This window comes from Perna viridis, chromosome 2 (assembly GCF_037379345.1).
Source record: "Perna viridis isolate PV_CMFRI_1.1 ecotype Kerala chromosome 2, ASM3737934v1, whole genome shotgun sequence".
Classification (NCBI taxonomy): Eukaryota; Metazoa; Mollusca; class Bivalvia; order Mytilida; family Mytilidae; genus Perna; species Perna viridis.
Genome location: NC_142446.1, coordinates 65,057,153 through 65,071,366, shown reverse-complemented (window position 1 = coordinate 65,071,366; position 14,214 = coordinate 65,057,153). Strand labels below are relative to the sequence as shown.

Here is a 14,214-nt window from a genome sequence, read left to right as displayed (position 1 = left end):
GAAAATATCGGGTGTTTTCCTTCCATGAATGGTATGAGATTCTCCCCGCTTATTTTTCTACATTCTGCAGTTCTGTGAAGTCTTGGTTGGTAAATCCATGTACAAACAAATGTAAAGATCATTTTTGGGTATTGTGACAGTTAAAATGTTTTGAAATGAGCTTTAAATGCCATAAATTTACAAAAACATCGCAACCGTGGTGAACAGGTGAGAGATGGCGGGAATTTATGAACTACAAAATTTGATAGGTACTGGAACTTTTGGTGAGGCATGGATAGCAAGAAACAGAAAGGACAATTCGAAATGTGTGGTGAAGATTGTAAAAATCCTGAAATTATCTGAAAGAGAGCTGGACCAAGCACTGACAGAAGTGTCAGTCTTAGCCAGATGTAACCATATCAATATCATAAAATATTTAGATGCTTTTGTTGATGAAGGCTCATTAAAGATAGCAATGGAATATGCAGATGGAGGTATTCAATATACACATATCAATTTCTCAATACTGTTTGAAAAAAAAACAATATACTTGTAGCAGTTATAACTAAACTTCAGAATCTCTTGCACAGGGAGCAAAAATCACAGACACAGTAACTATACATACTCGGTACTGGTCGGGTGTACTTACTACATGCAGGCATATATGTGTAAATATATGTTCTGCAAGGTGTTCTGGCTAGAAAATCAATACCAAGGATACTGCCATGATCATAATCATTCTATATTAATATATGTGTACACCAAAAATGTTCATCCAAAAGTTTAATTTCTCCACTCTTCATAGTGGAGCCACTCATGTCCTCCACTGTGACCCAACCAAAGTAAAAACTAGGATAAAATTGCTCCATTTCATTACTATTCAATATTTGTTTTCAATATTTTTTTCTGTACATAACTGAAAAATGTTATTAAACTGCTCAAACCATAAAATATACCTAGGTATATAAGCAGGAGTAGCAGACTATTTTTGAAATAGTGACTGCATAGTGACAGCATGCATTCTCATTAAAACTTAAAACTATTTTGACTTCCACAAGTAGCAAAACGGTATGAAATATGTTATTTAAAAGTGTGACCCAAGTACTTACCACAGCTCCAATAAGTCAGTTATAATGTATTTGAATTTGAAGTATACTGCTGACCATTGCTCCAGTAGGACAATAAACCAGTCTGTCAGGTTGGGGAGTTACTTTCCTTTGCTAAAGTTTAAAAAAACAAAGCCTAAATCAGGAATATGAAAAAAGGTCTATTTTGTTTACAGGAGATTTACACAAAAGAATAGTTGGTCAGAAAGGGATTCATTTTGGAAAAGAAGTAAGTATATTACTACATGTAACTACATGTACCAGTAACATGCTCTTCAATATGCACATGTACATGTAGCACAGTTTTGGATGAAAGGTTGTTACTTAAATATTTATTAGCTTTAAGCCTTTGAAAATGAAACTTACACTTAGAATACTTTTGTAATAAATCAGTAAAAGTAGATTTCCTGATTCTCATGAAAACAAATGAGGATGGGAGGTATTTCCACTTCTTATTTCATTGTCCCTACCATCATACCTCCTCCCCCCCCCAAAAAAAAAAAAAAAAAAAGGAATGGGGGTGTTTTCACTTATGGTTTATCATAGCCAAAATAAATGATAGGGGACATGAGTAGCAAGAAGTTTTCTAGTTGGCCTGCTGTATTAGCTTGTCAGATTTTTTTTAACAAGTTTTCCTATAAACTCCAATAAACAGATGTTCTGGTGTTTTTTTTTCAGGCGATATTAGATTGGGTTGTACAGATCAGCTTTGGATTAAAGTATATACATTCACAGAATATTCTACATAGAGGTTTGAAACAAAGCATTTTATACTCATTTATTACAAACATGTACATGTACAAATGTATTTTAAAATCATGCTGTAATACAGTCGAACTGCACTCGCTTGTCGCTCGAACACCCAGGATTTCCCAAACACAATTCAAAGTACCAAATTTTTTCATATCAGTATAAATAACTATGTATTTCTTGAACTCTCTGTTTCATTAATTGGTCTGCCCGGTAATAAATCTTGAGAGAATAATCCTCACTGACTCAAACTCGTGAGTCATTTTGTCAGCTTGGGTAGTCATGGTAATATAAGGTGTAAAAAAACTGAAGCCATCATAAATCAAAGTGTCATCAATTCAACACGACCTTCTTGAAGTGAATGAAAAATTCAAAAAAGTTTTATAGGAAGTTAACAATTTCTAACAATAATGATTTATTGACCAGCAACGAAAAAAAATACAGAAATCTGCAAACTTAATTTCTCAAACTCCCAACAACTTAAACACATTTGAGTGGTCTCTTTGAGTTTGAGCTACCATGGTCTGACAGTATCTGAAGCAGTCTAGTATTTATGTCTAGGTAGAGTATACTTGGTTTCATTTTTATAATCATCTCCAAATCTGTTAGGTTTAGCCAATAGCTTTCAATTGCTGGAATGATCCTCATTATAAGGCGTACAAATGTGTCCAATGAATCAAATGGAGTCAAAATTGTGTGAAAACTCCTTGTTAGAGTTATTGCCCTTAAAAGGCAAAAATTTAACGAGGTGAGCGATTCAGGCTCCTGGGAGCCTCTTGTTATAATCAACTAAATATCCTTTTGTCATCTACACTAAATTATACCTATTACACATAGCACTCTTTACTGTAATCAGACATTATATTTTCAGTTAACTAATAGTGTTTGAACAAATGTTAAAATAAATTAAATTATATTATAAGAATTTTTGTTGTTAAAATTTGTACATGTATGTTAAAATTACAAGCATTAATTGTAAAACGCTACATTCAGGGAGAGATAATTTGGGGGAATTCTTGAAAGGGGAAATAATAAATGGGAAAATGTTCTATACACTTTTAGAACTGTATTGGAAATTTTAGTTTTTCTAATGTTACAAGAAAAAGAGTTCAGTAATCCCTAATTTTGTTTTGAAACTTGAAATAAGCTCAGGTTAGTGTTTGCCATGCAAATTTTAAAGAAATTTTATATACCAGTGTTTTTTAATACACGTACAATGTAGTTTGCAAAAGAGTGATATTCTTCACAGAATCTACCGGTGTATAAAATATTGTAAAAATTGCTTATTTTTAACCTGGATTATCTCCATTTTGAGATCTGTGTGTGATCTATGTTTTTATATAAAATTTTGAAGTATGTTCATTGAAGGTCATCTTTGAGAAAATTGAGGAAAATCTATATACATGTACTAAAAATATTGGGTATGATCTAAATACAGCAATTTATGTTTTTTCATATACGCAGATCTGTTTGAGGATTGTTTGTAGTTGCATTTAGCTCCCATGTGCCCAACTTGTGACTTTTGTGAAGCCTCTACAATAATGCTGATAATTTCTCTTACTGTAATTGTTTTAAAAGACACGTTACAAAATCATTATCATTTGAAGTAACATGAGAACAAGGTTTAATTAAAATTTTTCTTTTCTGTTTTTTTTTTTTTCAGATCTAAAGACTCAGAACATATTTTTGACTGCTCAGAATGTGGTAAAGATTGGTGATTTTGGAATTGCCAGAGTCCTTAGAGACAGTTATGATGTGGCAATGACAACAATAGGCACTCCCTTTTATCTCAGTCCAGAAATATGCCAGAAGAAGCCGTATCCTTTGTCATTCAAATAAATCAGAATATTTTAAGATTTCATAAAAATCTTTCAAAACTTTTTTATAGGTATAAATGAAATTTAGTGGACAGGTTGATTTAAAATGCTCAAGCTTTTGGAGAAAAAATTTTACAGTTTAGCTTCAAGGTTGAAGAAATATTAAACTGCTTGCAAAGAATTCTTCCGTTTCTCTACTTCTTGAACAGGGAATATGCTTTACTTTTTTTGCTAAGGGCCAACTGGGCTACTAAGAGAAAGAAAATCAAGAGCCCAACACAAAATTTAGGGCCCAACTTTTGTAAGAAAAAAAACACAGGTAAATTAATATGTATTTATTTATTTCAATGTTTTATTAGGACTAAAAATTGAAAACCATGAAAAATCCATGTTGTATGAGAAATCAAAAACTGAAATCAAAGCATCTGACATGAAACGGAAGTCACTTAAATGATCCAGATTGGCTGTTCCACTGACTTTTCTTACAACACGCGAAATAAATAGTGAGCCAATAATTTACTTCCCGTTCAAAACATTCGAATGTCATTAGATTTTATCTTCTATTGTGAGTTAAAAGCACTGATATCAAATGAGAGAGGTATTTTTAGATCGCATAGGGGAAAATCTACTGCAGTCTATATACGAACTTTCCTATTTTCGTTAAGTCGCCACCTGGGCAACAGGGATGAGAGAAATAACTTGCCTGCTGAAAATTTTGGTCGCCAATGACTGGGCAACTGTAAATCTTAATCCCTGTTGAATGTATCAAAATGTGTTATCCAATTTCTATTTAACATGAGAATTTTGTGAATGAAGGTTTTGTAGGCATTCCCATTTAGAATATTTTATTAGAATTCTCAAGTAATCTTCATTCAAAACCTAACATAAGAATGTCTACTTTCACATGTATTCTGACTAAGAAGTAGTGGAAATAAAACAGCAGACAAATTTAGGAAATTCATTAAGTTTAGCATTTGATCATGAGAGGTCAATTTGGTAGAAAATAAAATTTTACTTGTTTAGGCTAAAAAAAAATATGCTAGGTTCTCAGGCCCCGCCACATCCCTAAAAACCCTCCTGCATCTGCAATTTTTTTTATTACAGTAATATCTGGAAATTTGCATATCTAGTCTGGAATCAACTTTTAATTAGGTAACAGAATTGTCTGCACACTTGACAGAAAGGTAAAAAGCATGATGCGAATGAGGCTGTTATTTAACATTGATCATTAAAAATTTGTCTCATGGCGGAGAGATGGCTCTGATTTCTTGCCACATCTCATATTCCAGTAAAGTTTAATGTCATGGAGTATTTTATTAAACTTCTCAACATCCTGTATGTTTACAGAATTGTTCAATTTGATGAAATTTCTCCAAAAAAAAAAAGAAAACTTGCTTCTGATAAAAAAAAAAAAAAGCCTCCCTCCCGCATCAATTTAAAAAAAAAAAAAAAAGTGGCCTGAGAGCATTGACATTTTTTTGTATGGGCTTAGGTCAATTTGATATATAAAGTAATAGTTCTTAACCCCTATAGCTATAACTACAAGAGTGATATGTGGGCACTTGGTTGTGTCCTGTATGAGATGTGTACTTTACATGTACCATTCAATGCTAAAGATTTTGATTCATTGGTGATGAAGATAATGACAGGCCAGTTTGAACCTCTACCAAGGTAGTGTTTACAAATATATGCATGATTAATGATAATTAATTACTGTAAAAGTACAGTTCATGGGGTACAAATTTTTATAAAAATAATATAGGATGCACTGTAAAATTCAAAATTAAGGGAGATAACTCTGTAAATGACTAAAATACAATAGAAACTGATGGATTTCCAATGTGGATTATCTCCTATTAAGAGCAGATAGATTGGAATGAATGATTTTACAGTTCATCTTATAGACCCATGAAACAACTGAACAACAAAAATAAATATGTGTAGATTTTTTTGGAGTGTATCACATCAAAATTTATATGATTCATAATTAAGATTACTATTTAACACCTTCTTCCTGTAGGTATACCTTATGATGGGATACATTTTCAGGAAATTTTGACAACTTTCTGTTTACCAAGGACTTTTTTTATGTTCCTGATATTGTGATTGAAAGCAGGGGGTATCATTAGTGTGCCGTCTCTCACAGATTTCATGTTTAAATTTATTTTCATTATATTCATGGGAAAGGAAAATAACAACTTGTTAATTATTATCCCTCATTAGAGTTATTCCTCTGTATAGCATATCTATTAGTGTTGACTGTGATCACAGAAATTACATTATGTGAAAGTGAAATTACTTTTTGAAATTTGAAATTACAAAATTGTCAAGTTGCAGTAAAAAAAAACAACACTTATTCTCTATAGCATCAAGGACCAGCTGCGAATTTCAAAGCTATTATAAAATCACCTTAAATTTCAACACATGGTCCTCTTGCAGCCACTTTGGAACCACCATTAGATATCTATGTACCAGGCTATTAGATAAAGATCCAGACAAAAGACTTTCAGCTAATGAAGTGTTGAACTTTTCACCATTAAAGACATTTGTTCAGAGGTATGAACCTTTGGTGAAGAGAAAAATCCCTCAGCTTGCCCTCAGGCGATATTCTGGTAACAATGAAAATAAATCTTTGCGCAGGAAATCGACTGGGGCTGAGGGTAAAAATATAAGAAAAGAATTGAACTCAAGTGTACAAGTTGTGGGTTCTATAATGAGAGCGAAGCCTGATGTTTCAGTGCGGAAGGGAAGCGATCCACTTAGAAGTATACAACCTAAAGTGGAGAGGAAACCAAGTAGCAAAGGCGACTGTCCGAGTCCCAAGAAGAAAGGAATTGACTGGATGTCAGACAAGGAAAATGTAAAGAAAATAATTACTTAAGGATAAGGCTTATCTTTTCAAAGTTTAGATATAAAAATCTTACCCAAAATTATGAATTTGTATTTATTGGTAGCTTATGTTTCTTCCTGAAAATTAATGCAATTTTAAATGTTTTAAATTAGCTGAAATGTCAACCAGTTTCAACTTAAGAATGCCTTAACTGACTTTGATTTTGTAAGGAAACTCTGCTGTGTTGTAATGTTTGCATGTTAAGGGCAAACTTACTTGTGAAGGTATTTCAAAACTATGCAACATTTTTTCAAATGGTAGTTACGAGGAGTTATGTAGTAATTATATCACATTTATTTGCAGTATTGTTTACTTAATACATTTATTGTTTCACTTTGGAAAAAATATATGTTTGGAAATTCTGTGATTTATTCTACCGTTAACAATATATACATAAGAAGCGAAATATTCTAGGTTGAGTCATATATTACCAGTGTGAAACTAAAGTACAATAAAAGTATTAAATTTCGCCTTGTACTGATTTTCAATAATTTTGCGGTGAAAATATAAGGGCGAAATATGATACCTGCAAAATTTACTTTAGTCAGGGTAGGAAAATTACTCAAATTCTAGTCAGTCCTGAATACAATTTTACAGGCTACAATTTCTAACTGCTTTAGCACCATATAACACTTATCTTATTTTTTGAAATGTCGAAAATTGATACCTGTAAGTATGTTCATTTTGCAGGATCTGCAAAAATCGGCAACTACGAAAATTAATATGTTTATGGTAGTTATACTTATTTCAGATTGACCCTAGAAGGCTAATTGGTAATAAGACATACCAAGTGAAGAATCCAAAGTTTCGTAGATTTTCATCAGGAACACCAAGAATTAAAAGAATTGTGTCCCAACAAAGGTCATCAGTTTCTTCTGAGGAACAAAAGCAGCATCAACAGGTCAAGGTTGGTGTTACATTTCACATGACTCAGTTCAAAAGATGTCCAAAATATAAGAAAAACCAAAGAAATAGTCTTTTTTGCAATCATTGCATGCAAAAGGAAATAATTCATACAAGTTACAGACTGGCACATGTATAGGATGATTGGGAAACAATTTCTAAAGAAATACAATTACCTTGACATCTGTAAATATCTGAATATCTTCACAGAATTACTTCAAAACTACCTAAACAAAGTTGTAACTGTTACAGAAAAATTTGCAAAGTGTTTGGACTCTCTTAAATAAGGCACTCTTATGTGTGCGTGTGTTATTTCCATTTTCATGAAGATTCTTAGGACCTGTATCTGAAAAAGGATTTATAAGATACAGAATCAAGCTAAGGCACACAAAACCATACTTAAAGAAAACGAAGAAAAATTAGCTACCTAAACTATGCTAATTGATAGACCTAATGGATTAGTCTTTTGAAGAAAGAAATATATTTATATTTTGTCCTTTAGGCAAAAAAAAAATAGGATAGGTTTTCAGGCAACCCGCATCTACGATTTTTATTATGTTAAATTCCGGACATTTTTACAGATCCTGTCTGAAATCAACTTTTAATTAGTTATGGAATCATTTGTGCACTTGACAGAAATGTAAAAAATGAATGTGAATGAGGTCGTTATTTAACATTGATCATTAAAAACCAAAATTTGTCTTGTGGCAGAGAGATGACTTTTATTTCTTGCCACATCTCATATTCCAGTAAAGTTTTATTGCCATGGCGTATTTTATTTAACTTTTCAACATCCTGTACTTTACCTAATTGTTCAATTTGATGAAATTTCTCAAAAAAAATAAGAAAAGTTGCTTCTGATCAAGAAAAAAAAAGCCTCCTTCCCACATCAATTTTTTTTAAAAGTGACCTGAGAACCTAGGCTTTATTTGTATAGACATGTATGTCCTTGATATTTTGGAGTTCAACGACACATATGTGAACAAACATTCATTGCCCTACTTATTGTATAGGTACATATGTTAAAACAAGCTGAAATGTCTTCTATGTATGTCTATTAAGGAGGTAGAACTAGGGTAAGGGACACAACTCTTACAAATCATTGGAACAATTTTATGCAGCATTTTACATCTATTTCATGTAAACATCAAAGTTACTTGGATTGATTTCATTGTGTTTCAAATGAAAGCTTTATATGCTTTGGTGAAATTAAATATGATACAAACATATCGCTGATTTCAAGAGTTGAGTCCCTTTCTCCAGGTCTACCACCTTAATTGATCTGAATTTATATGCTTGAAATAATAGTCACAACGAAGGCCAGCACAGTGAGTATATGCTTAAAAGTGGATGTACATCTAAATACATGTACAATCATTCATAATTAATAAATGCATTTACTTCTATTCATTTTCAGGATGAATGTGTTAGATCAGTTCTTTATAGGAATATTGAAAGACAGAGTAAAAAGTCATCGGCTACTTCTGTAGGTAGTGTTAAAAAGGTTAATGATGTAGGATCTCAGGATAGCATCATCGATGATGAAGTTTTCTGTGATGCCAGTATTGTTCTGGCTTCTCTCGAGGAATCATTACAAACTGTCATTGATAAAAGTCAAGGTGATGAAAAGGGTCCAATATCATCCATTGACAGAGGTCATAAGTTTTCTAAGGAAAATGGTAAAGTACCAAATGATAAAGGTAGAAGAGTTTCCATTGAGAATAGCATGAAACCTCCAATAGATTATAACAGGAGAAGATCTAGAGAAAATAGTCATAGATCTTCAATAGACAGCTTTAAAAGTTCTGTAGATGAAATAGGGAATTCAGCTTGCAGTGAACATAGAAGAGTTTCTATTGAAAAGAACAGACGTGAGTCTGTAGAAAATATCCGTCGCACATCAGTAGATAATAATCAGAAAGGCTATAAAGGAAAAGGCAGGAGAGCTTCCTTGGAAAACAATCAACGGATAGAAATTGACAACAAACCAAAAACTGCTGTAAAGTTAAGCCGGAAACCCACAGTGGAGAAAACTTACAGAAAAGTGTCTGTGTCAGATGGGTGTTTGTATGTACCTGGTGATGAAAAGATGAAAAAAGATCAGAACTGCTCAAGAAGATCTAGTTCATGTGATCAGATCAATGACAAGGGTACTGGTGGTCTTGTGAAGAAAGCAGGCTCTGAGACTTATCTCATAAAGAGAACAGACCCTGATGGTTCCATGTCAGGAGGTAAAAAAAATGTGACAATTTTTTTTTGTTTCAGGTACCAATTTTTAATGGGGGTATAATAATTCCACCATGCCACAATCTGATACATATCACAATTCTTATGTGATGATCCCAGTTATATTGTACTTTTTACAGACTGTCTTGTTTGTAATTTCAAATAACATTTTAACAAATTATGGAGAAAAAAACACATAGTCACATCTGTAGGTAAGGACTATTCTTTATCCATTACACTTAAAGCAAATCTAAGGTGATTATCACAGCTGATTAAACAGTTTGTAATTGGGAAGTTTCAGCTGTCATTACTCTGTTTTTGACTTCTGGTTGAGTCAAATAACATGAATAAGGAATCAGGTTGGTTTTGATTTCAGATTGTAACTTAACAGATCTTGATGCACCAGTAGATCATTACCACCCTGCCCCTCCTCCTTAATTTTAAATGCTGTCCACATTGTTAGATGTATATAGTGATCACGGTGTTGGTCAGTCCATGCAAGACATTTTTGTTGCAGTTTTCTCTGCAACTACCTATTAAAGCCACTTGACAATTTTACTGAAGCTCTATGTGTAGGTATGATATATTGGAAGATTTTATTTCTGATTATAACAGAGATGTCAACTACATTTTTTTTTAATTTGACCTTATCTTTATTAGTGTCGGAGCAGGGGTATCCTTTAGTAAGCTTTACTCACAATTTTTCTAGTTATTTGTTAAGTTACAATGCAAGTGTATGGGTACTTTTAACTCTGGCTGTAATAATACACCTACTTCACAAGTATGATACTTATCATATGATGATACAAGGGTGACAATATGACGTATTTCGATATGATATACAACAGTATGTTATCTTTAATATTTTCTTAAATTTGAAGTAAAATTTCAATACTAGACAAAAGATTTAAAAATGATGAAATTTGTTGAAGCCAGGTTTCATTCTTTAATAGACTATAATCTTGATCTTAACAAAGCTTAATGGATTTTAAAGTCCTACTTTACTATTTGGATAATCATTTTTATTGTTTGAACAAAAATTGCATTTTGACCTATATCAAAACCTCAGTCAAATGTACACATGTATCATATTGTATCGTGACCAAAAGTATTGTGATAAATCCATATCATGATGAATCCTTTTATCCTTACTTATTACTTAATGGTACTGTTTGTTTCAGATAATGTCAAATGTAAAAACAAAATTTAGGAGGCCTTGACAAAAGGGGAGTAACTCAAATTTAAAATTTATTCACTTGTAGGTTACAAATCAGATTACATGTACCCTTGAATATTACTTTACCCATCATAAGGCCAAACAAAAATTATTAGTAGATTTCCATCCCCTCCTGCCCCATAAAATGTCGACAAAAATTTTTGAAATTAGTGGAAATTTCAAAATCAGGATTTTTTCCCATCAGTATTGAGATACAACAACCCATAAATCTTTCATTTATTGACTAAAATGATGCTTCTTCTAACTGATGTGGCTATAGATTTAGAACATATCTATACTTCAAATAACTAAATTTAGGCTGGCAAATATCTGGAAAGGAATAAACAATAGAAAAAAAATTAATCCTTCCACCCTCTCCAAATTTTTTGTGTAGGTTGGATAAGAATATACCATTTAAGTTTACTTTCACTAATCGGAACTGATTATTTCAGCTGAGAAATTGCAATCCCAGAACACAGGTGCTGACAGGGAAATGATAAGATACATCAACAAAGCTCTATATTTGTCTCTTCAAGACTACCTACAATCCCCTAACACTGCCAAGATCAAGACATACCAGAGACTAATCGATATATTTGGAAAGGAGAAGATGGAGGAGATCTTAGAAATTTGTAGAGAATGTGTGTACAACCAGGAGAATTATGATAGTTTGTATGCAATGTTGTCAGAGACTGATGTCTTGTGTGTACCTTTAATTTTCCAGTATTTGCAGCTTGAAGGATCTCAATGAGGGCATACTGTTAAGGTGGTAGACATAAGGTAAGGGATACAATTCTTAAAAATCATTGAAATGTTTGTATTTAGCATTTAACATCAATCTCATGTAAGCATCAGAGTAATTTGGATTCATTTCTTTCTGTTTCAAGTGAAAGCTTGATAGGCTTAAATGAATACAAATGTATGATACAAACATTTGCCTGATTTCAAGAGTTATGTGCCTTACCCCGGGTCTACCACCTTAAAAGAACTTACCTTACCAATCCAGGTGTAGGTAGACAAGAAAAAAAAAAACTTCCTATTTTATAAAATTTTGCTCTTATTTCTTTAACAAAATATTTAGATATGGACAATGAATATCTTGAGCTGTTTCAGTTTTTTGGATTTGGACAGAATCTGTAATAACCATAATTATTTTAGCCCTTTTTAAAGATATTGGGTAGTAATGGGGCCATTACAGTATTATTACAGCATTTCTTGTACACTCTTGGACTTTACACTTGGTGCTAGTTTAAGTGCAATGATCTATGTAGGCATTGTTTGAATGTGTTTTTGGGGATTTTTCTAAGAGGAGATATTCAAATACAGCCTGTATTGTATTGATTGAAATGCATTTATTCATAATACATTTGATATATATTTTAGGTAGTAAAAGGATAATTTTCTTTCCTCATATTGTATACATTTTGCAAGTTCACTTATTAAACTGATGTACATAACTACATTTGTGTACATCCCAAGATTGTGGAAGAAAAATCAGATATTTTTTTTCAATTAAGATATTTACCCATTATATCAACTTATTACAGAAACGATAGTCAAGTTTGTATATTTCTTGCCTATTAACAGGATAATTCTCAGGGATAAAAATCATTAAATTCTTAACAACGACTGAATAAAACTCCTTTGAAAAATCACGAGTGATGTAAGTTATTTATGCATAAAAATTACATACATCATGTGCACGAGTTAAGTACATCTTTTTTTCCCAAATCAAAATGCAGGGTAGGAAACTTACTCAAATTCTAGCCAGTCCTGAATACAATTTTTCAATATATTTACTATGGCTATATGCCTATATAAATTTTTTGCTAAAATAAGACAGCCCTGGCAAGAAATAGCCATTCTCAGCCTGGCGGGCAGGGTACTATTTCTAACAATGCAAAATGTGACATTATTGATTATCAATGATAGTTTAATGAAAACTTTGACTATAATTGGTTACTTTACTTATAGAATATGTTTGTTGGTTGATTCGGTCTAATTTTACTATTTCAAGACAAAACAATGATAATCTTAATTACCTTTTTCTTCACCTATTATCATGGGATATACGTAACAATGAATATTGTTAATAGAAAAGTAAACTGCAGTTACGTACATCAGTTTATTACTAGTAAAAATGGCTTGTCCTTGTATGTGAATTTACATTTGTTAAACATACACTTAGCCTTGAATGAAAAATGATATAAATGTTAAAATTCAGCATTCCAAACAAAAGTAATATTTATTTAAATTTGCTTCTATTTATTGACAATTTATGTATATATTTATATATTTATATATGCCCCTATTGGCAGCATGTTTTGTTAAATAATTTAAGGACTTTAATTTGTATTTGTTTCTTTTTCTTCCTGAATATATTCTTTGATATTAATGTTTCTGTTTTAAAATTAGACCTACCAATTGTTCCATTCAGTCATTGCATGTAGGATCTAACAACACTCATTCAGGTTTCTGATCAGCCAATCAGATTTCAACTTTTGTGAATCTGTAAACATTGTTCAAGGATTCTGAAAAGGTTATCTGAACAGAGAATAGAATGGATTGTAGTTATATCTGGATGGAACAACTGATAGGCCTAATTTTAATTAAAATGTAACAAATAAATAAAATGTATAGTTTAAATACTTTTAGCATTTGATTTCTTTTAGATATGACACAATATATGCATGTACTTTTAAAAACTTTTTAATCTAGTTATTCCTAAATGTTTAATGTATTGAAATTTTGACTGTAAGGAAAAATCTGTTGTGTAATTATACAGAACACCTTCACTTAAATAATCACATTTTTCACTGCAAAAAGTCCCAGAATTCAGAAATTGGGAGGAAAAAAACACTAAAAAATATTTTAAATTAGGTCAAGTCAGCTTAAATGGTACATTTTCATTCAACCATCACAAAAAAAATTGGACAGATGGGAAGGTGTTATGCATTATTTGCTGGCCTAATTTTAGCTATTTGAAGTCAGATATGTTATAAATCCATACCCACATCAGTTTCAGAAAAGAAACTATTTAGTCACCAAGAAATGAAAGCTTTGTTTGCTATGGTATCTAAATACTAGAAAATCTGATTTTGTTATTCCTGTCCCAATATTATTTTATTTTTTTTAATTTATCAATTACTGGTAATTTTATTGGGCCAATCCTGTTCAATGGGTTACCTGGTCATATTGTGGTCACAATTTGCAGATCTCTGTATGACTTTTATCTAGTTAAAAAATGCAAACTGCAAGTAATCAAATATATGTATTTGAAACTGACATCACTTTGTTACCGGAATTCTCCCATTTAAACTTATACAA

At 31.8% G+C, this 14,214-nt stretch overlaps 1 protein-coding gene across 1 annotated transcript; it reads left to right on the top strand.

The window, feature by feature from the left end:
* Positions 1-13,528, top strand: LOC148626498 (uncharacterized). Its single transcript, XM_088570537.1, has 9 exons — positions 1-473; positions 1,262-1,314; positions 1,764-1,836; positions 3,499-3,652; positions 5,186-5,323; positions 6,092-6,512; positions 7,294-7,449; positions 8,863-9,676; positions 11,340-13,528. Exons 1-9 carry the CDS (start codon positions 215-217, stop codon positions 11,636-11,638), a joined length of 2,367 nt encoding a protein of 788 aa, XP_088426663.1. The 5' UTR covers positions 1-214; the 3' UTR covers positions 11,639-13,528.
* Positions 13,529-14,214: the final 686 nt, after the last annotated feature.